This window comes from Alosa pseudoharengus, unplaced genomic scaffold (assembly GCF_046254945.1).
Source record: "Alosa pseudoharengus isolate Yale_2024_CS ecotype anadromous, Long Island Sound unplaced genomic scaffold, YU_APseudo_1.1 YU_APseudo_1.1_scf_15, whole genome shotgun sequence".
NCBI lineage: Eukaryota > Metazoa > Chordata > Actinopteri > Clupeiformes > Clupeidae > Alosa > Alosa pseudoharengus.
The window spans coordinates 1480532-1504554 of record NW_027468620.1 but is presented as its reverse complement, the minus strand read 5'-3'; the positions used below and the strand labels follow the sequence as shown (position 1 = coordinate 1504554).

Sequence of the window (24023 nt, the reverse complement as noted above, 5' to 3'; positions counted from 1 at the left end):
AATTGAACAAATGACCCCTTGATTTAAACCCTAAGGTCTGTGGATTATAAATATCCAATAAACACATTTTTTTTGACCTTCTCTACAACTATGCATAGATACATTAAATTGTAATGAAACCATGCCCATATTACAGGTATATTTTCAAGACCAAACATGAGTGTATTATTCACAACATACATTTATAGACCAATATGATAATGAGGGGTGTGGAACATCTCACCATAAGACATCAAGTAGGCCCAGGACGGAGTTAACCTCTCAGCAGAGGGGCCAGAACAAAGAGCAAATGGCCACTTTATGCATGAGTTATCACATTTGTGGTGTGTAAATCTAATTGAGTGCCTGTCAATTTAAGAAGAACGTGAACGCAATTAGCTTTCAGTCTCATGGTTGTAGGCTAGTGGAAAATAGTTTCGCAAGTGCAAGTATATGTGGATTCAACACACCCTTATTTGGTTGAAAGATTACAGAAGCTAGGTTTAGCTGTGACAATATTCTGGGTAATATCCTAACAGCTAATGCTATTCACACAATAAAATCCGCATTTGAAAGCCTGGTCACCAGTTGCCAGTTTGTATGGCTAGTTATTTTTCCTACTTATCGTCTGCATAATGAAAAAGCTTTGAATGTTCCTTTTCTTCCCTGGTAGCATAGCTGATCGACAAAGCACAAAAAGGGGCAAAATGAGCAAGCAAAATAATTTTAAGGAAATATTAAAATGTTTTTACACTGGCTTTTTTTTGGGTTATGTATTGGCCCAGATAGCAAAATTTTACCAGATTTACCAGATAGCGGACCGCTGGTGGTATGCTGCCGGTGGTGTGCCACTTGTGGTCCGCCGTTGGACCACCATCTCTTTAAATTTAACTTGTCATGAATATTAAGAAAAGTTATTAAACTGATATATGGAGTATAACTGAACAAATGAAAAACATTTTAGACCAATAGTGGCAAAATATTGGGCAATTGGTCTGCAACCCGCCAGCGAACAGCCAGAGAACCGATGACCAAAATGCCAGCAGACGCCAGATCTGCCCCCAGTGGGTCGCCAGCCCCTTGCTATCTGGGGGTAGATATCCCTGATAACAGCCTATAGGCTACCGACACACTCCACAAAGTGAAGTAGACCTAGGCTATGCTTTGACGCTGTTGTGTGTGTCAGATAAATCCCCTTCGGTTTCAGCCAATCAAACGACAGTGTTTATTTTACTGTCGTCCTGGCCGTCCGAAAGGTCCAAATAGCACATAGGAGTTCGCTAAAATATTGGTGGGGACAATTTTGTCATCTCAAAATATTGATTGGGACTACTCCTTGGCGTCCCATCCTAAACCTACGCCCATGACTAGGTCAGCTGATAATGGCCAGTTGTTACCATCCCCAAAATTAAATGTTTTAAAGATTGTTTTAAGAGTTATTTATCGTGCCATCAATCATTGGAATAATTGCCCACTGAATATACGTAAAATGAATAGCAAAGTATCTTTTAAGTGCCGACTGAGAATACATTATCTAAATTTGTTACTAGCGAATGAAAATTAAATGTTTTAAAGAGAACAGTTATTTATCGTGCCATCAATCATTGGAATAATTGCCCACTGAATATACGTAAAATGAATAGCAAAGTATCTTTTAAGTGCCGACTGAGAATACATTATCTAAATTTGTTAGTAGCGAATGGACATATTTACTGTATGAATGTAATAATGGATGGAATACTGTAATTTAATTTGAATTGTTGATGTTGATGAATTGTTGATGATGTTTATGATGATGTCTACAATGTTTTACTGCTTTTAAATTATCATTGTTATAGTAAGTGATCTTTTCTTGTTGTGGACCCCAGGCAGTCTAGCTCGTCCCATTTTGGTCACAGCTAATGGGGATCCTTTGATCCTTTTAACAATAAACAATATTGTTATATATATATATATAACAATATATATATATATATATATATATATATATATATATATATATATATATATATATTGGACAATGTTGTTAAGGCGGGAAAATACTGATACGGTCAGGAAGCAACAAAAGTGCATACGTCATCTTGTCAGCAGTCGTTCAATTTTCAGACAAGATAAACAGAGTAATGCAAATAACTTTATTAAAAAAGATTTTGTTACATGCTCGTTACCAGTAGAAGTAGTGGTAACACACATATACACACACAAACAAACAAACACACACACACACACATTGGCAGACTATGGTACAATTTCCTAGCCTGGAAAATCCAGACCCTGGTAATCTAGAAAGATTAAGGGTTTGGCCACAAACAATGTAATGGCTCATCGAGGGGCGGCACCAAGCATGCATTTGAAAATCTCACTGCACGCAATTGGATAACACTAGACCAATGTTTACTCTGAATGATTCCGGACAGCGCTGTCGTCATCTGTTTAGCTCGCCTCTGGCCCGCCTATATCAGATACACCGATGTGATTGGTTCCCCGCGATGCAAGGGGCAAAAGTAACGTGCATCATTACTCATTGCCAGAGTCTCTTGCAGACACAATTCAAATTGTGCTCTCGCGAGAACTCTGGATTTCCAGGGTAACAATTTCCCATATTTGTGTTATTTTTGCAGCTCAAGCACTCAAAGCAGTTCAGACTGTGTATATGTACTGCATTGTTTAACAATTGTTGAGTAACTAATGAGAGAGGATGGTCAAGACTAGAGGTTTACAAAGAGTTGCAGGAATAGGGAATGGAGACTTGGGAAGCATACTATCATGCACCATAATGCAGTACATCTAATTATGACCACCGCGCAACAAAGCGGCAGTCATATAGGTTTTTTTTCTTTTTCGCATGGCCAATTTTCCGTCAAGGATTGCCGGGACACTGAAAGTCCGGGGTGCAGGAAACTTGGTGGGCATGTAGCCTCACAAGGATAGCATGGAACTATTGTTTTTCGTTTTGATCTGTAGCCCCCCGCTGGAATGGACCCCCCGAAAGGAGGGTAGGGCGGACACAGTTTTCTGTGAATATCTCGAGAACCGTAGGGTTTAGTAGGACCACCTTTTTTTTTGTATGTTGATCTTAAGGGGCCATGTCAACCCATTCCATAACCACTCATTTCATATATAGCGCCACCTAGTTAAAAACGAAAAAGTAAAAATGAGGTGTTGTAATCGCAGGTATCTGTGACCTAACATGGTCAAAACTGCACGAAATTGGAAGTGTATGATCATTATGACACCCTCTGAATGCACGCCAAGTTTCGTGGAATTCCGTTCATGGGGGGCCATACAATAAATTAATTTATGTGTACATTTAGTGACCATACAGAGTTTTCTGTGAATATCTTGAGAACCGTAGGACCGAGGATGACCATTTTGTTTGCCTCCCGGGGTCATGTTAACCCATTCCATATACACCCATGTACATAAACAGATATTCACACACACACATACATTTACAGTAATCATACGTATGACACATACACACACAGTAGACATATGTACGCATGCATGCACATGCACACACACAGGCACACGTACATGCACACACACAGGCACACCCACAAGCACACACACACACACACATAAACACATACACGCACACATGCACACAATTCAAGAATTTCACAGAATTATGAACAGGCAAGATGGGGGTGGGGTTGTATAAAATGTATTTTAAATGTATTTTAAATCTATGAACTAATCATGTTTTGGTACTTTGTCTAGCAGATACCAGTGAGAATTGAGTGTGCATAATGCAATTCAGTGAGATGGTTAGAATTATATATGCCTTTCACCTTTTGTTTTTAGCCAGCAGCCCTTTTAGCCAGCCAGCAGATACCCTGACTTTGCTGAATTACTGAAGCTAAGCAGGCTTAGTTAGTACTTGGATTAGAAACATCCTTGGAAGAGTAGGTTCCTGCTGGTAGTGGTGTTGGTGGCTGGCCAGTAGGTGGCACTCTTCCCTGTGGCCAAAAGCCACCAAACAAATATCTATCCCAATGTCCTATTGCAGTGACAGGGACACTGTACTGCAGGAGATGTTTTCCTTTGCATGAATGTTAAACTGAGGTCCTGACTCACCATGGTTGTTAAAGATCACATGGCACGGGAAATGCATATCTAGTTTTACTACATGAATTTGCAAAATACTGTCCAATTATTTTCTGAAATGAATAACTGCATCCCTTCTTGTCCCTTTTGTCTTCCATTTTTTGTTCTAATCCACAGCATCACCCACTCTGCCACCTCTGCGCTCAGAGCACTTCAAACAGTGCCATGAAAAAGACCTGACATACTGCCTGAATGATGGGGAGTGTTTTGTCATTGAGACACTGAGTGGATCACATAAACACTGCAGGTAATTCATAAGGAGTTTAAAAGTTTCTTCACAGCATCATGCACAGAAATCTTTGACTACCTTGAGATAGCTCCTTATGTGTCTTAATTAGTAGTTGACAAATTAATCTTTTGTCTGTTTACAGATGTAAAGAAGGATTCCAGGGTATACGCTGTGACCAGTTTCTCCCTAAAACAGACTCAATTTTGTCAGATCCAAGTAAGTTGATCTATACGTAACTAACATTTGACTAATTTAATGACACAAAAGGCTCTATCGTACACCCGGTGCTATGTGGCACCAAGCACATTGCAATTCTTGTTCCATCTTACACCCAAGACCGTGATGAATTGTTCGCCATGTGCTCCAGTTCCACTGAATATTGCACCCCCGGGTGTGTCAATTAAAAAATATAGGTGTGGTCAGGGGCACGATCCAAATAATCGCTTTCTTACACCAACTAAAAAATAATTATGCCACTGACCAAGAAAAATTTAGTTATGCTTTGTTGTGCCTGAATGTTTGAAAAGTCAAAACTGATTATCCACCACATTTCAAAACATCTTCCACTTTAGCTATTGAAAATATTTCAAGTGTTCACTAGCTGGCTTAAAGGAAGTTCGGTGTGATATTGACCTAAAGTATGTTATTGATCTTATGATAGATATTGACCTAAGTATGTTCCATGGAAATGCATGGATTCCAGTTGCTGGTACTGGAAGCAACTGGAATCCATGCATTTCCACAGAATTATTTTTGGAATCTGATCCCTTATCATACCTGTTCATTCGTACTCGTTGCTCGACTTATCATGACTAAATTCAAGATGGCGGCGAACGGTAAACTTGAGTGATCGAATAATGTTCGAATGACTGAATAAAAATCCTAAGGACATTCTTCCTGAAAATGAGTTGTTGCCTGGGACCCACTGCTAAGGGTTGCTTACATCTTGTGACAGTGATTCTTCACCGCTGTGCTATCAACCAGGTTTTTCTTGGTCAGTGACGTAATGATTTTACATGGGTGAAAGATAGTGATTTTTGGATCATGCTCCTGACCAAACCTATTTTTTAATTGACACGCTTGTGTGCGTAATGTTCAGTGGAGCGCATGACGAAATGTCCATCACTGAATTGGGTCTAAGATAAGAACAAACCTTGCATTGTGCTTGGCACCAGGTTGCGCCAAGTGTATGATATAGCCTTTTGTTTTCTTCTGTTCGAAACATGTATCAGATTCTTCAATATAGACTCAGTTACAATGAATAAATATGTTTGTTAAGCAGTTAGGTTTTAAGTTAAATATTGCATACAAGTTTTAGGTGTCTTATAAACTACCTTGTAAATTGTTTGTTATAACACACCTTAGTTTAAAGCATCAACAATTTGCTGAAGTGTCATGCTTTAATGATTTCCTTTTCTCTTTATTTTCTTTTGTATTATTTACATTCTGATTTTCCGTTCTCTTTATTTGTGCAGCTGAACATTTGGGCATTGAGTTCATGGGTAAGTGATTTTTTTATAATGAATCCAGGCTTGGAATTTCACCATTCTGGGGGCAAGGCCACTTGGCCTTCAGTTGGGCATATTTGGTGGGGGGCAAAAGCCACATGTCAGGGCACCAAGGCCAAAGTTAACTATACAGTAGTAGGCTATAAAAATGATCAAAGTTGTATTTCGCCTATTCACTGCAGTAGACCTGCATCACTGTATGAAACATTACAAAAACATGAAACATGACACATTACATAGAACTGTTACATTAATACACAGGATTAGATGTTAAAATCCCTTGTGCCAAAATCCAAGGTAAAAACACATTCAGAAGCCCCTGCTCAAGTTTAACTTTAAAAAGCGCACTACCCACAAATCCGCCAACAAATGGTCACAAGCACAATACAAATGGCCTATCCAACAGCAGTAGCCTATATAGTATGCGGCATGTCATTGGGGTTATCAAGTGGGCACCCTCATTCACCGATGTTTCGTTAAGTTAGGCCCACGACACCTCATGAAGGCTTAACAGTGAAACCAGCGTCCTGGAGACACTCCCCTCCATGCTGCCACCATATTACCACATTGAAATATCCAATACCCAAAATACTCTTAACCAGCCCAGGCATGGTCAAGGTTGGCTAGGTTGGTCCGTCCCGTTGATGTGGACTGAACCATAACCATAAAAAACCTTGGCCAACCCACCATCACCCTAGGCACAGCCCATCACAAACACAAAACAAATTAGCCAGTTAGCTTAGCCCGTTAGCTTAGGCCCCATCCCAAACACAAAACAAATTAGCCAGCAGTTAGCAGTTAGCTTACGCCCCATGCTGCCCCATATTACCACAACAAGCATCCAAATACCCTTAACCAACCTAGGCATGGTCTAAGTTGGCTAGGTCGGTCCGTCCCGTTGATGTGGACTGAACCATAAACCATAAAGAACCTTAGCCAAGTACCATCAACCTAGGCACAGTCCATCACAAACACAAAACAAATGAGCCAGTTAGCTTACCTTAGCTTGCGCCCCAGGAAGGGTAACTTCTCCTTACCCACAACCAAAACAAATGAGCCAGTTAGCTTACCTTAGCTTGCGCCCCAGGAAGGGTAACTTCTCCTTACCCACGACCAAAACAAATGAGCCAGTTAGCTTACCTTAGCTTGCGCCCCAGGAAGGGTAACTTCCCCTTACCCACAACCATTCGCTTGCCCGTTCTGCTGCTAAAGACATGTTACTAACCACCTGCCTTAGACTTCGACCACAAATGCCCAATTCAGACAGCAAGCCAATAGCAGATCTGGCCACAAACCCACGTGCACCGATTTCAATAGGCCTTAATCGTGCACTCCAACCTCGCTTAGCTGCCTCCTCTGCTATTTCAGTATATTTAGTTAGTAAATCATCTGATCATCTATTTACAGATATCTAGGCTATATATAACATTTATTTTATATTTGTCCTGTTATGAAATCATGTATTGAACAATTTAAGCACAGCTCAACTTTAAGAAACTCAAATAGCCTAGATGCATGCTTAGCATTTTGTGATCATTAAGGCTACTTTTACAAACTCTTAGTCAGCTGTCCTCTGATTTACCAATATCTAGGCGATATCTGTAACATTTATTTTGTATTTGGCCCGTTATGAATTCATGTGGAATAATTTAAACACATTGTAAAACTGAAAGCCCAAATTTGGAGACATCCATGTATGTCGAACTTTACTGCAAATTCAAAACTGGATTACTCTGGAACGGCTAACTGTACAGGGGACTGCTTTACACCTTTGTGTTCGGTAAGGTCTCCTGTTTATTCTGATATATGGTCAGGGTTGGGTAGTAACGGATTACATGTAATCTGGATTACGTAATCAGATTACAAAAATCAAGTAACTATAATCAGCCCAGATTACAATAAAAAAATTGTGTAATCAGATTACAGTTACATTGTTCGGGATTACCTGATTACATTTTATCATGCAAGCAATGCAACTTTTTAATGGTAGCCTAGTTATCTTTTAATTCGACAAGCTTCGGGCTTGCCGGTTCGATCCCCGACCAGTAGAAAAAATGTGGGCGGGGGAAGTGGTTGAGCACTGCTCTCCCATGCCCACATCCACGACTGAAGTGCCCTTGAGTAAGGCACCTAACCCCTCATTGATCCCCGAGCGCCGTTGTAGCAGACAGCTCACTGCTCCGGGTTGGTGTGTGCTTCACCTCACTGTGTGCTCATTGTGTGCTTCACCTCACTGTGTGTTCACTGTGCTTCACTAATTCGCGGATTGGGAGACCAAATTTCCCTCACGGGATCAAAAAAGTATCTATACTTACTTACTAACTTATTTACTATTGGGGCAGGTCTCTTGGCACACTGCCTGATCTTTTCCTCCTAATCTTAATGTAGCCTCTTGTTTTAGTGTTACTGTTTACTTTGAGAAAGTCACCAGGTCCCCCTGGTTGAAAAACATCCCAAAGGAATAATTTTCTCCCCCCCACAATTGAAATGGACATGGTGTCATTCAATCTCAGGCCATGTCCCTGGGTCAAAAAAATCCAGCGAAAGCTAAATTTATTGTCCAGGTGTGCCCTTATAAAGGTTAAGATGAGTTGTGCATGTTTGGAGAATAGTGATCCATGATCACATCCATGATGACTAAGTGATCAATTTTTGGGGAAATTTCAACCACCAAAATACCACCCCCAAAGTGAAGAATAGCTATAGAAATGTATTAGTTTTAGGTGTTTTTCAGACAATGGGACCTGGTGACCTCAAAGTAAATGGTAACACTAAAACAAGGGGCTACATTAAGATTTTTGGAGGAAAAGATCAGTTAATTCACACAGGAATGCTTTACTCAGAGCAAAGAGATTTCTTAGATGTAATAAAATAATAAACAGAAAAATAGAATGAGAATTCTTTTATCAATTCAGTGGTGGTGTCTTTTACTTAAGGGACATATTTATTGAAGTAATCTAAAAGTAATCCTAAAGTAATCAGATTACGTTACATGTTTTTGGTAATCCTGATTACGTTACTGATTACAAAAATTGCCATGTAATTTGTAGTCAGTAATGGATTACATTTCAAAGTAATCTGACCCAACCCTGTATATGGTTTGTCATGTGTTAAAAGAAGGGTTCGTAAAGTATTCCACCGAGATGAATGGGTAGGGAGATAATGGGACGCAAAACCTTCATTAGAATGTATGATTAAGAATTGTATTATTTACTTTTCTCGCGAACCGTTCAACACAGCAATTATCGGCTAACATCGTTTAAAAGCTGAGAAAAAGCTCTTTCATGTGATATTTGTGATGTCTGTGTGATGAATAGGCTACTTCGCGAGTAGTTCAACTGAGAATGGGTGAATTTGGACGCACTTTCTTTCTTGCGCGGTCACTTTCTCCACTGCGTAAAAGACTAAATTAATTTGCGCTGTGAATGCTAAGATTATTTTCACAGGCCACAGGCTAAATAAAAATCGCTATTAGTAGGACGCAAAGCAGAATATTGAAACAAGGGGGCACCAAGGCCAGCGTGGCCTGTAAACCTCTGATTTTCAAAGGGGCCTCACGGCCAACGCAAGGGGCTACGACGGCCATGGCCGTCGTGGCCGCCGTGAAATTCCTACCCTGAATGAATCTATTATGCTTTTCTGCTGGATAACCTTTAATTGAAAGTAAATAATGGTGAGGTGGACTGCACACAAAATTGGTTTCTTTGGTAACACTTTATTTGAATGTGTCGCTGTTACAGTGTACCTACCTAAATAGGTACAGTGGTACAACCTGTACTATCAGGTACTATCATTGTACTTGCATTATGTATTTGTTGGTACCTACATATAGTTGTTACATTGTAATACTGAGTGCTTTTACAAAACTTTGCCAATTTGCCTAAATTTTCATCAGAGGCAAAGAGCTGACCTGAGTCCTGCTGGATGGGGTAAATCTGGTCATGATAGATTTGATATACAAGCCATTCTTAGCTCCAGTCAAGGCCTCATTGTCTTCAGTGTACATGTAACAGCTGTGCTGCTACAACCTTGTTACTCTTTGATACAGTGGAATAAACCTACTGTATCAAAGCTAATAACCAAGTGTACCAGTTAATTACTTACATGTACATATGACATGTATGTTGTGTCTTCGATGTCTTGGAACAGGTCTACTAATTCACTACATAGTACATATATCTGTAGTACATATATCTGTACTGTAACAGCGACACATTAAAATAAAGTGTTACCCAAAGGGATTATGGCTCTGTAGCCTAGGCAAAATGGGGACTAAGTAACCAAGCCTTTAAACATGTTTGTCGGCATACTGGGTCTGGAAATTAGCTGATCTAGCCGTAGTCTACTCATATTTACCTTCAATATGTCAATTTAATGTCAAGGTGAATGAACACATTAGCTACTGCTGATTTGTCTAAAAGTACACATAATCATGAAGTTGCAGCTATATATTTGCCGCTAGAACTACAGTCTTGTGTTGACCGTTTGCATACCAACCGATTACCGATTGTTTGTGAACGAGGAGCTGAGAACCTGCATACCATGATTCACCGCTGAACTACGTTGTACCGGAAATGCGACTGAACGAACGAATGATTCAGAACGAATCATCTTGGCGAACTGAACGACGCGAACTGTGTCATTAGAACGAATGATAAAATCCACCACTAATTTAAACCAATGAGAATGACATCTGTCATTCCCTTTAACGGCGCAAAGCGCAACGTCAAAGAATGTATCGGTATTTTGACAGTCAACGGCGCATTTGAAGGAGGCTGCTTGCGAGACCTTATGGAATAGTCATTCCACTAAACCATGCTTTACTAAAACCTAGCATAGCCTTCACGCATTTGCACTCGTCTATTATTTGAACTCATTGGCAAAGTGAAACTAACTTCACCATGGTGTCAGTCGACAAGACAGTTATATGCAGTAAGTTACTTTCACTAAAACATAGGCTGGAAAAATCAACACTTACCCTAGTATTGTTTAAATGACTGAATAAAACAACATTTATCCTGCAGAGGAGTTGCTTATATCTCGTGACAGTGCCTCTTCAGCTGTTCTCCATACGTGTCTCTCGTTTCTCCCCTAATCACTTTTAAGCGTCATTACCAATTTGCAAATGATGGTAAATAACTACTCATCATGAGTTGTACAGTATTTCGTGATATCTTTATTCTAATTATGTTTCCCATTGTAATCGTGCAATTTGTAATGTTTTGCTTGGACGTGCGCTGGTGTGCGTTCATGGATGATATGTGCACCCGCCAATATGACTGTTGATGCGCTCTTAAAATAACATATAAACAACTCGCAATAGACTTCTGACCAGGTGTACAATAGAGATTTTTAGACAATGCTAAGCCACTCCCTAAGTTGTTAACTGCCACACCCCTGGGCGCATTGTTTAAAAAATAAACGTGCAAAATAAGAAAATAAACTTTGGCAGGGTGGAAAATGTGTTTTACGCCATGCGCCAGGGTGCAAAATATGGCCCCAAGGCTTACGAAGGAAAAAAATATTTTTGCCATAGCGAGATTAAACTCGACATTTCGAGACTAAAGTTGAAATGTCATGTCGACTTTAAACTCGACATTTCGAGAATAAAGTTGAAATATCATATCTATTTTAATCTCGACGTGTCGACTTTAAAGTTGACATGCCGATATTAAACTCGAAATACAGTTTAAACATAGCCTACAGTTTAAGCTATGTAGCCTACACTAACACACAATATGTTACATAAATAATAGGCCTACTTCAAATAGGTGTTATTTCAGATAGATTGCTAGATAGCAGATATTCAGATAGATTGCGTCTGTTAACTAGGCCTACTCATTGCCGTCATCGTGAAGCGCTACGTATCTCGCGGTTATGGAAATACCATGCACTATGCCGTTTATATAGCTAGAATAATACATGTATCCAATGATATAATGTTTCTATACAAAATGTTATTTCACTCTGTTTTACGTGGGTAAGGCCACCACACATCCAAATAACTGCCCTTCATGACCCACAGGCCGTCACTCTCCATAGGTTAACATGGCAAAACTCATTTTTCTAAAACTGCTTTTCCATGTCTCACCTGCAATAAATATAGAAGGCTATAAACACAGATATGTATCTTTTGATCCCGTGAGGGAATATGTGTGCATGTACTTTATTTATGCACTATGTGTGCATATGTGCGCATGTAGGCTACTAGTACATGGGGTTGCCTGGTCGGGAGGACAGCTTTATTCGTCCCTCCATAGACATTCAGCAATAGGCCTAGGCTGTTTTGCATCCATTAGGCCTACAAACAAACAAGCAATGTGAAAGTCTAGGATTGGGGAGAGCGCTTAGTATGCCTAGTCTAGTGTATAAGCATGAAGTTGAACCTTTAGATGAAAAACACTCTTTAATAATAGGCCTACAATAAATAAATAAACCGCTAATGACGTTTACTTTTGACCATCGAATTTATCGCCTGTAACTCCGTGATAAGGACCTAACAGGAAAGTATTTGGCTGAGTAACGGAGGTTAATAGGCTTAATGTTCTATGTTTTGTCCACATGATATAGGCCTATCTAATTGTTGCAACTGGAATGTTTTATTCATCCTCCCTTTCAATTGTCCCGAGCGGTCATTCTGGCTCCAAACTAACGTTAGCCTCTCTCAAAATGTTGAGTTTAATGTCGACACGTCGAGATTAAAGTCGACATTATATTTCAACTTTATTCTCAAAATGTTGAGTTTAATGTCGACATGGCGACTTTAAAGTCGATACGTCGAGATTAAAGTCGACATTACATTTCAACTTTATTCTCGAAATGTTGAGTTTAATCTCGTCATGACAAAAAAAAATTTTCTTCATGTTTGGCCCTAATACTCCATCGTAAGATTATATCAAGAATAAAGGCCTAATTCGTCATGAACAAGAAATTTGTGAACACATGCCTAACAAATGATTAATGTTGCCTAACACATGCCTTACAAGTCACTAATACAGGCATTAATTAGGTATGTATTAGTGGCTAACATGTGAACCTTAAAATAAAGTGTTTTGCCATTTAATCGATAATAATTACACAGTAATTTTGTATTAAGTATTAATTTGTTCAGAAATACTACACATTTGATGCTGTTTAACTCATTTGTAAATGGTGCACTTTAAGCCCATTGTGTGTCCACACGTTCTCATAATGATCTTTTTTTACCAGCTCCATTCAAATATAGCCTATAGTCCACAAACTTTGTTTGTGCCACATGTATAGCATAATATTAAAAATGATAAGCATGATATTAAGTTGGTATGAACAGCTTTCATTCCTTTGGAAATATACTGCTCAAAAAAAATTAAGGAAACACAGTTTTCCACAAACCTTCCACCCTTTTCTCCATTCTCAAACTACATTCACAGAATGTCTGACAGTTCTTGCAAAATAAAACACTCGCCTCAAAAGTTTTACTTGTGCTCAGAACCAAACAGTGTCAGAGTACCGATCCAGTGTATGATTGAAGTGTTCCCTTAATTTTTTGAGTGTGAAGTGAATTATGAGCCTGGTAGCCAGTAGCCACCTAGCTATAGCTGAGTGGAATGCGTTTGAATCGGCCTATCACGTGCTCCATGTAAACGAATTATTAAAGACTTCAAGACTGACCATTTCCATTACAAAAAGGCAAAGACAATGCTTCATATTTTTGTATGTCAAAGTGCCCTGGCTCTCACAGTTTATAACAGTAATGAGAACTGGATAAATCTGCAATCTCCTCTAACCTCATCTTTGTTGCCTTCATGATTTCCTTTTAATACGTTCCTTTTAATATGCAATCATCATCAACAATGACAAGCCAGCTGGAACCTGCCACTCGTTTTCTCTCCCTCTCGTGCACGCTCAGATGCGTTCTCAATTAAATGGTCCCCTACACACAGTGTGTGATGCGTGTGGTGGCAGCACTGATCACTGTGCTTTTAACATCAGGCAACTTTTTAAACTGAAACTTTTTGGCTACAAGCTCCTCACAATTCCTCTCCATCTTCAGCTAGCTCCATAGACAGTAAAATAAACTCTCAGGCTTGTGGCTTCAGGTTTTGCGGCTTCCGTTACATGACATCAACCCCCCCAAAAAGGAAATAGGGAAACACAATTCGTTAATTGCGCTAATATTTTGTAACACGTTATGTATTTCAAAATGAACTGCGTTGAACCGGGTGGCAAAATAGGACAATCTTGGCTGTGATCGATGTGATATTTTATTTAGCCTAGTTTTTTTTCCGTCGTGGAAGTGAAGTGAAAGCGTCTCTGGGGTGACTGGTCCACGATCAGGAAATGTAGTTTTTGACTCGAGACATGTCAAGTCATTACAAGTCAAAGAGGCAAAGTCCGAGTCAAGTTTTGAGTGAATAGTATTCAAGTCCAAGTCGAGTCGTAAGTCATGCCGAATTTTATCAAGTGGAGTCTGAAGTTAGGTTACGGGGACGCTGGCGAGACACGCCGCTCCATCTGGCATCATGTTTTTGTTTGTATTTATGTAATGTTCGTAATTTTATGTAATGTTCTGTTCATTTTTTGTATTTATTTTTCAAGTTAAATGTAATCACTCTTTATTTATGTTATTTTCGATCGTTTTTGTTTTATTCTTAGTCCTTTTTTTTCTGATCAAACTCGGCTGACACCATCAACGTCAAGTTAACGTTAACCAGCTTCCATTGGGCTGATGAGCGCCTTGGCTAGCCTGCCTTATGTCTCTGAAGTCCCTCATCCATCCGTGACGCTGCACATCCAATGTCTGGACGGAGGGATTGCTCAGCAAGGGTGCCTCAATCTGCAGCTGCCACGACCACCGAGCTGCGACTGACATGCGAGCTGCTATGCTAGCATCTACCGGTGCCTGGAGTCTGGATTGAGTGCTAAGAAACTCTGATGACCGCGTCAACCATGAAACAACAAACGCTCACTGTCTAGGACCACCGAGCTGATAATCAGCAGGGTCGCCCATCACAAATTCGGACTGTCTTGTCCTTCCAGTGCTCTCCAGACTGCCAATGGATTCTCCGGGTTGGTCAGTTATTAAGAACTTTTGGTGTTGCATCGTGAAGACACAGCTGTGCGCAGTTGTCACGCGGGTCATCTTTGCCCCTTGGACATTTTCAGCCGTTTGGAAATTGGACTCATTTTATTTTTCATTTGTATTTATTTTATTTATTAATTTGTTTCTTGTATGTCTTGTATGTCTTGGTGTCACGGGTACGCTGGCGACTACGCCGCTCCGTCCGGGATCTTTTGTGTTTGCTATTTCTTAAATGTATGTCTTGGTGTCATGGGTACGCTGGCGACTACGCCGCTCCGTCCGGCATCTATTGTCTTTGTTAGTCTGTGTCAATGACAATGTCTTATATGTGAAGCGCTTTGGGTTGCACTCTGTGCATGTTAAATGCGCTATACAAATAAATCTGACTTGACTTGACTTGAAGTCATTAAAATCATGACTCGAGTCTGACTCGAGTCCAAGTCATGTGACTCGAGTCCACATGTCTGCTTGTAAGTATCTACTACCTTCACATTGACCCCCTCAATGGTGACTGGCAGCAGAGCGGGCTTAGACCTCAGGAAATCCACCACCATCTCCTTGGTCTTAGCAGTGTTGAGTTGCAGGAAGTTAAGTTTGCACCATTGCACTAAGTCCTTCACCAGGCTCCTGTATTCCTCCTCCTGCCCATCCCTAATACACCCCACAATTGCAGCATCGTCCGAAAACTTCTCCGTGTGGCATGACTCTGTGTTGTAGCAGAAGTCAGACGTGTACAGGGCAGGGTTTCCGTTGTCCGGTAATTACCGGACATTGGCCGGAAAAAAAATGAAACGTCCGACAAAATTAAATCTCTCCGGTCAAATTGTCCGATTGAAATTGGCTAATAATCCCGTCCCCTAACGCAATCTGAATTTGAGAATAAGCCTTAATACGTAAGCCTATATTATACATCCTCTGTCTATGTTTTTAAATGAACAGGCTCTACCGTTTGAAAAGTAAGCTATTAAACAACACGCATAGCCTATGCTGAATTTCAAATAGGAAGTGCACGCGGCTTAAAGCGTCCATGCACAACGAACAAATGAGTGAGGCGGTTCAAACATGGCCAGGCCCAGGTAGACTAGCCTTAAACGTTTTTTCAGAGGCCAGACGCGATGGATGATGATAAATTGGTAACGTCTGAAGCCTCAGATGTCCGGTCAACTCCACCACCACCAGATAAAAAGCAGAAGTGTCGGGCGTATCTGTCGGAATCAGTGACATTGGAAGTGGAGTTGCGGGGGATGCGGCCGCTCCAAGACACTGTCATTCTCCGTGTAGCCTATACTGGACATGCAAAGTGTTCTTTACCCAAAGCATAGGCTACAGTAGGCCTATGCGTTCTCTGTCTATGATCTGCAGGGTTAAGGGCCTCCTCGACGAGGAGATTACTGGTCCGCGGATAATTTCTGGCACAATTAAACGGTAGCCTATATCATTGAACCGCGGACGAAAGAAAAAAAAAACTAAACATTTCCCAGAATAGGAAACATTTCTTAATTTATTGTTATCAAATAAAGAGGCATTAGGGGGTAGTGGTGTGAGCGCTCATTCTTGTATGTGCACATCTGTGTAAGTTAAACAGTCATCACTGGAGATAACGTGGGTAGCAGCAACAAACAACGTAGCCTTTTTAAAACATAGAACGAAGCGGACTCTTGCTGTCCATGAAAAGATACTGGCTAGATCTTGTTAGGCATGTTTAAGTTAGGCTAATGAACATGTTGCCTTCTAGCTTGATTATGTCATTCTTTAAGTAGCCTGTCTCCAGTTTTCCTCAATTTGACTAATTAAGAAGCGATAATATATTTGACCGGCATATCATCAAAATGTCCGGAAAACGAAACCTCTGCCGGTCACTTTGACCGGCACCATTTTTTTCTAGCGGAAACTCTGGTACAGGGTGAACAGGACTGGAGAGAGCACTGTTCCCTGTGGAGCTCCGGTGCTGCTGATCACAGTGTCGGACACACACACACACACACACAAACACACACAAACAAACACAGGCACGCACATACAAGCATACACAAAAGTTGCAAGTATAGGGATGGAGTAGAAGATGAAGACAAATTGACAAGCGGGAGAGGATGTACAGGTCATATTTTGTACCGCTATGCGGTATATCTAGTTGTTTGTGAATGAATAATGTATCATAAATAAATAAATGTTCTTCATTAAAATACAGGGGGCATAAGTATACACCCCCTATGTTAAATTCCCATAGAGGCAGGCAGATTTGAATTTTAAAGGCCAGTTATTTCATGGTTCCAGGATACTATGCATCCTGATAAAGTTCCCTTGGCCTTTAGAATTAAAATAGCCCCACACCATCACATACCCTTCACCATACCTCTATTTCCTCGATTTGAGAAGTGGTCTGGTGTCAACCAGGCTAGAGCATTATTTTTCCATGATGTACTGTAAATATGTTTGTGTTTTGTGTTTTTAGATGGGTCCATGGTTTCTATTTTTAGTGTGTTTCTTCGGACAACCCAAGTTAACCCTTTCAGATCAAACATTAGCCAGGGACGAACCCTGGTTGAAGTTTCTGGACAGACAGACAGACAGAAAGACATGTAAGCTAGATAGATTATATTATTCATCCCGAGGGTAATTCTTCCTCTGCGTTTGACCTGTATGTGGTCAGGGAACACACACACAAACACTCGAAGCAGTGAACACACAGTGAGTAGTAAGCACACATAAACACCTGAAGCAGTGTGCAGCGGCCATTGCTGTGGTGCCCAGGGAGCAGTTGGCGGGTTAGGTGCTTTGATCAAGGGCATGTGGATGTGGACATTAATATGTGGATTGAAGTATGTTTTATGATTTATTTTCCCTCCAGAGAGTAAAGCAGTTTACAAGAGACAAGTACTTTCTATCACCTGCATCACCACAGGGATCAGCCTTCTGGGAACAGTGTGCATGGCTCTCTACTGCCGAAACAAGTACGTATGTTGTATCACTACCAGTGTTGGGGAAGTGACTTTTAAAAAGTAGTGTTTGCTCGTTACTCGTTACTTCTTTAAAAAGTAATCCATTACTTTACTTAGTTACCCTCTATGGAAAGTAACTTTTTATGCTACTCGTTACTTTTACGTTACTTTTATGTTGCTCGACTTTGGGCAGAACCCAATATCTGTTCCTAAATGTGTAGGCCTACATAAAGTTCTACTATGGAGGACATAACAGGTATTTTTTTGTGCTCTTTATTATAAAAAATGCCATAAACAGAGCACTTGACAAGAAAACATTGGGCTATTTTAGGCCTCAACACCACCACTAAAGCCCTATGAAACAATAACATAGCCTCGATATATCTTATGGGCATATCAGTGAACACAAAATACATAAGGGATTATTTTATAGCCTTACAGTATACTCTTTCATTAAATCCCAAAATTGGTGCAAAGCTTACACTCACATTCCTCTCTTTAGTTTCAACGATTTCGAAGTAATGGGAATACCTCCACCCCTTAAAAGTTAGCGTTGGCTGCTTCCTGATTGCCATGATTGCTCTTCTGCTACCACGTATGGTGTGGAGCTTGTGACTATTGCACAAGCTCGCAGCTGAGAAGGCTGTGTCGCTGTCAAAGCTGTCCCTGGGAAAAGTAACGTTGTGCCAAATTGAAAAAGGAACTATGTTTTCAGTAAAAAAAATTTAGTAGTAGCGAGTTACACTAGTTTTTACCCGAAAAAAGTAGTTACGTTACTGATCACTACACATATATTATTGGACCTTGCATAATGGCATCATCTTATTATCAAGCTGGATCTTCATTATATAAAATAATTTTGGGAGGCATGCACGGACATGTTATTGGGACCCAAGTAACAAATCTGCTTAAATCCTCTCACAAAAATTATTCCAATTCAATGGTATCTTCTAAAACTATATATAGTTAGGAACAAAATTATTCATACTCAGCCAACGTTTGTAGTTCATCTGTACAGCCAAATGGCAAGAAATGGTAAACAGAGAACAATATCAACATTTTAGAGTACATTAATAAAACATGGACACAAGGCCAGAGTGATGGCAAAGAATCATGCCTGGCTCAAAACCCAGATTGCTGCTAAAAATATTGCGGTCTACAATTATTGTGGAGACATTGAGAGGCTAATCTCCCATCACCATCCCCACCCCACCACCCAATCAAACTCCCCAGGATCCCCTGAATACTCATCACCATCCCCACTCCTCCTACTCAAGCTAGTAGGACGCATTTCACACTGCTCCTTCTTGACCTATCCTTTCTAGCAATTTCCACTCTTTTTCATTTTTTTTATTTAATTTACAAGCTAGATTAGCAAAGACAGTGAAAACTGTACATTTACATCTGAAACTTTAATGCTTTAGTAGGAACTTTTTTTGCCTGGAGAGCCACTTTTACCAAATTTACTTTTTTTTTTATCTCAGAAGAGCCACATAAAGACGGTTACAAGAAGAAGTTTGGATATTTAACTTACAGTTACTTTCATTCAACAGAGGATTTTTTAATACATTTTCTACTAGTTTTAAAAGTAATGTGCAAGTAACTTGAAATGTAAAGTGGAATGACAGAAGTATAGGCCTTTAGGTTTCCCATGTAGGCTATACACCACCACCTATTTTCCCAGTGTCCTTTGGTATGCAAAGTATCATAGTTAACAACACAACACTCAATTTTTGTTGACATGTCATTGGCGAAATTGAACATTAGGCCTACTAGAGATTAGATTTGGTGATGGCCTTGTAGTCTGACTGGCTCATATTCAGTGAGGTGAAGTTTCATGCAAGAATTGAGGCTGTCATCATTTAAGGGCAATTCCATGCAAAACTGTCATATCCATAATGCCAACTAAGTACAGTTTTGCTCAGAATTGCCCTTAAACGTGACCGCAGGTTTGTCTTTATATTTTTCATATGTGAGAAAGATTTCTCACATGCAAGTGGAACCGAACAGGGTTAGCACAGCAATACTAACTCATTGCAGTGTGCGATATATAACGGGCAGTTCATTTCGCGTTTTCAGAATCAGTCTTCGGATGGAAACTTTCCCATTTCAGCCCACTTGTGCTCGCTCGCAAGCTATGCTTGCTGACGTTTCCTTTATGACATTTTCCTTATCTAGCCTACAGCAAGCGCACACATCAACAATAACAATTAAAGTGTTCTCGTTGACTGAAATGGAGGGAAAATGGTGATTTTGTTTAATATTGACATGGCAACGAACCACGAATGTAACAATATTGTGCAAGCTACAGTTACGGAGTCAAGTGAGGTGGAAAGTTATATTAAATTACTCAGATAGACCTACATATTTGCCACGAAGCCTTGTCATTTTTTTTTTTTTTTTGTTCATCTTTCGCCAACCCATTTCGTCCGAGAGCCCCAGCCATGCAGCAAAAGAGCCACTGGTGGCTCGCGAGCCCCAGGTTCCCGACCCATGCTTTAGTGCAGTGTTTCTCAAACTTCTCAAAGTCAAACTAGATTTTAGGATTGACAGTAACAGGGTTGACAGTAACAGGGTTGATGAAATATTGTTATCGGCAGCCATTACTAGCCATGTGGTGGACACCAGGACACCACATGGTGTGCATTCAAGAGAGGTTAAAATGCTGTTAAATATTTACATTTAAATTTTCAATCAAATTATTTTTTAATGCATGATTTTGTGGTAACAGGGTTGACAAAACACTTTTCTGGTCTTTCCACCATTAACTTCCTGGAAGGCAGGGGATATCACTTCCTGAAAATGATGTAACTTTTGGCACAGTTCATTTTCTCCAAAGGGGTTTTTATCCAAAAGTAACAGGGTTGACGACAACATGGGGACAAATGTAAAATGTTGATTTTTTCATAATTTTAAAATTGTTTAATGATCCATGAACAAACACTTGAGGCTTTTTGTACATGTATTTATTTTTATGATAATTTGACTTTTTTAATCCTAAATAGCCAGTGATACTAGACAAGTCATACCGAGGGACAAGCCATTTTTACAGCTTTTGCAATATTCCTAATACAAAAAGTGCTTAAAATTCTTAAAAAGTAAATAATTTATTTTTACCATTATTATATTTCCTAAAATATAAAATAATTATGAAAAAAATATTGTTAATTCAGCTTTGCAAGACACTTTTGTTTGACGGACATAAAATGGCACGTTTTCGTAGAATGACCCTCCTAAGAATAGAGAAAAGGAAATTAGCAATAGAAAAGGGTGGACACACACAGACACACACACACACACACACACAATCCAACACCAGAATAACTACAGGCAAACAACAATGTAACCAAGGCTGTACAATGGGACACGGAATGCCCACAGCTAGATGTCTTGCCAGCTGTATAGTAAACTTAATCAAAACATAAACTGTGAGGGATCGAGCAGATGACACAGGGATACAGGATTGCAAATTCCGCAAAAATGGTTTTATTACCAAAAATCAATGAATTACTTTTTTAAATAAAGTTCTGTGCCTAAAATAAGGGGGAACCTCCAATGCGAACATTAACCTCCGATGCGAACCTCCGACATGAACACACAACAAGAACTGACAAAAGGAGACAAAAGGGAACTTAACATGAATAACACGACAAAATCAATTAACTTTCAGACATTACCAAAACATTCAAAAAGATAACCACACATTTGGTAGCAATAAATAAACACAAAGATATTTGTGCATAAACACAAAGTAATCCCAACCAGGGGCCTGTACTACGAAGGGAGCTTAACCTACCCAGATGTAACCCAGGGTTACTTTGTTAAACCGGGATTGACAAAACCTGGTTATCTTTAGTGGTGTTAATCGGTACTACGACGCTGATTATGAAGTTGATTTGTTGAGCCGGGGTTAACCCCATTGGAGTTTGTGCGCGTTCACATAAAAGGGGCGGGTTGCAGCGCAAATCACCACTTTCAGTGATGACCTTCACTTTATTTTACGGATGAGGAATGCACAATTATTATGACAAGTTATGAGGAATTAAAACCCACTCTACAACAAAAATCAAATACGTCGGCAGTGAACAAAGCAAGGCAAGGCTGTTGGCAACGTATTGCAGATCGGGTAGCCTAAATGTCTAAAAGTAAAGTTTTATGTCCACATGTTCTTCAAATACGGAGGATTAATAGCTTGCGGAATGTATTTAATGAGTTTAAATAATTAAATTGCTTATTTATTTTGAGTTCATAGAAATGCCTACAGATGCAACACAATTTAGAAGTAGGCATATAGATTACAGTAATAAGGATAATTGAATGTTTAAGTAGCCCCATTGACTGATTTAGTGTATGCCTAATCCTGTGAACATTTCAGATGCAACACCATTGCCAAACGCACACGGCAGCAGGTGAAAATGAAACACAAACACATTATTCAGAATAGTGGTTTATATAGTCATAGCTTGCATTAATATTTCGGTAACACTTTATTTGAAGGGGTCTACATAAGGGTGACATGTAATCGTCATAAGAATGACATGACACATGTCATGCACATTAATGACACATTATTATGACCGCCGCGCAGCGAAGCGGTGGTCATATAGGTTTAGTCAGATTTTTTTTTTTTTTTTTTTTTCTTTTTCGCATGCCCAAATTTCTGTCAATGATTCCCGGGACACTGAAAGACCGGGGTACACGAAACTTGGTGGGCATGTAACCCCACATGGATAGCATGGAACCATCGTTTTTCGTTTTGATCTGTAGCCCCCCCGCTGGACTGGACCCCCCGAAAGGAGGGTAGGGCAGACACAGTTTTCTGTGAATATCTCGAAAACCGTAGGGTTTAGGAGGACCATTTTTTTTTTGTATGTTGATCTCAAGGGGCCATGTCAACCCATTCCATAACCACTCATTTCATGTATAGCGCCACCTAGATAAACACAAAAAAGTAAAAATGAGGTGTTGTAATCACAGGTATCTGTGACCTAACATAGTCAAAACTGCACGAAATTGGAAGTGTAGGATCATTATGACACCCTCTGAATGCACGCCAAGTTTCGTGGAATTCCGTTCATGGGGGGCCACACAATAAATTCATTTATGTTACTATACACCAACTGGCCTGTAGGTGGCCGGAGACAGTTTTCTGTGAATATCTCGATAACCGTAGGGCCTAGGAGGTCCACCTTTTTTATGTATGTTGGTCTTAAGGGGGCATGTCAACCCATCCCATTACCACTTATTTTATGTATAGCGCCACCTAGTTAAAAATGAAAAAGCAAAAAATTAGGTGTTTTCATCACAATATCTCTGGCTGACAAGGTCAAAACTGCACGAAATTAAAAGTGTAGGATCATTATGACACCCTCCGAATGCATGCCAAGTTTTGTGTACTTTCGTTCATGGGGGGCCTTACAATAAAATAATTTATGTGTACATTTAGTGACGTACACCAAGAAGGATTCCCGGGACACTGAAAGACCGGGGTACACAAAACTTGGTGGGCATGTACCGCCACATGGATAGCATGGAACCGTCATTTTTCGTTTTGATCTGTAGCCCCCCCGCTGGACTGGACCCACCGAAAGGAGGGTAGGGCAGACACAGTTCTCTGTGAATATCTTGAGAACTGTAGGGCCTAGGATGACCATTTTTTTCTGTATGTTTGCCTCCAGGGGTCATGTTAACCCATTTCATGTGCACACATGTGCACAGATACACACACACACACACATACATTCACAGTAATCATACGTATGACACATACTCACACAGTAGACATATGTACGCTTGCATGCACAGGCACATACGCAGGCACAAACACAAGCACGCACGCACACACACACACACTCACACACACACACACACACACACACACACACACATAACATAAACATAACACAAACAATCAAGAATTTCTCAGAATTATAAACAGGCAAGATGGAGGTGGGGTTGTATAAAATGAATTTTACATGTGAAATCTATGAACTAATCATGTTTTGGTACTTGTTGTCTAGCAGATACCAGTGAGAATTGAGTGTGGATAATGCAATTTAGTGAGACAGTTAGAATCATATAGGCCTTTCAGCGTGATTTCTTTTTGTGGAAAAAATGTGCTGGACTGGGCGGCGGTCATATTTTGTACCGCTCTGCGGTACATCTAGTTGATGTTTATGACTGTTGTCATAATGTGT

At 40.0% G+C, this 24023-nt stretch overlaps 1 protein-coding gene across 1 annotated transcript in view; it reads left to right on the top strand.

The window, feature by feature from the left end:
- nrg3a (neuregulin 3a) overlaps positions 1-24023 on the top strand; it is a 134447-nt gene that overhangs the window by 32686 nt on the left and 77738 nt on the right. The window contains exons 2-5 of the mRNA XM_076285265.1: positions 4207-4336; positions 4461-4534; positions 5794-5820; positions 17736-17838. Of these exons, the coding sequence (XP_076141380.1) occupies positions 4207-4336; positions 4461-4534; positions 5794-5820; positions 17736-17838 (334 nt within the window). The remainder of the gene's footprint in view (positions 1-4206; positions 4337-4460; positions 4535-5793; positions 5821-17735; positions 17839-24023) is intronic.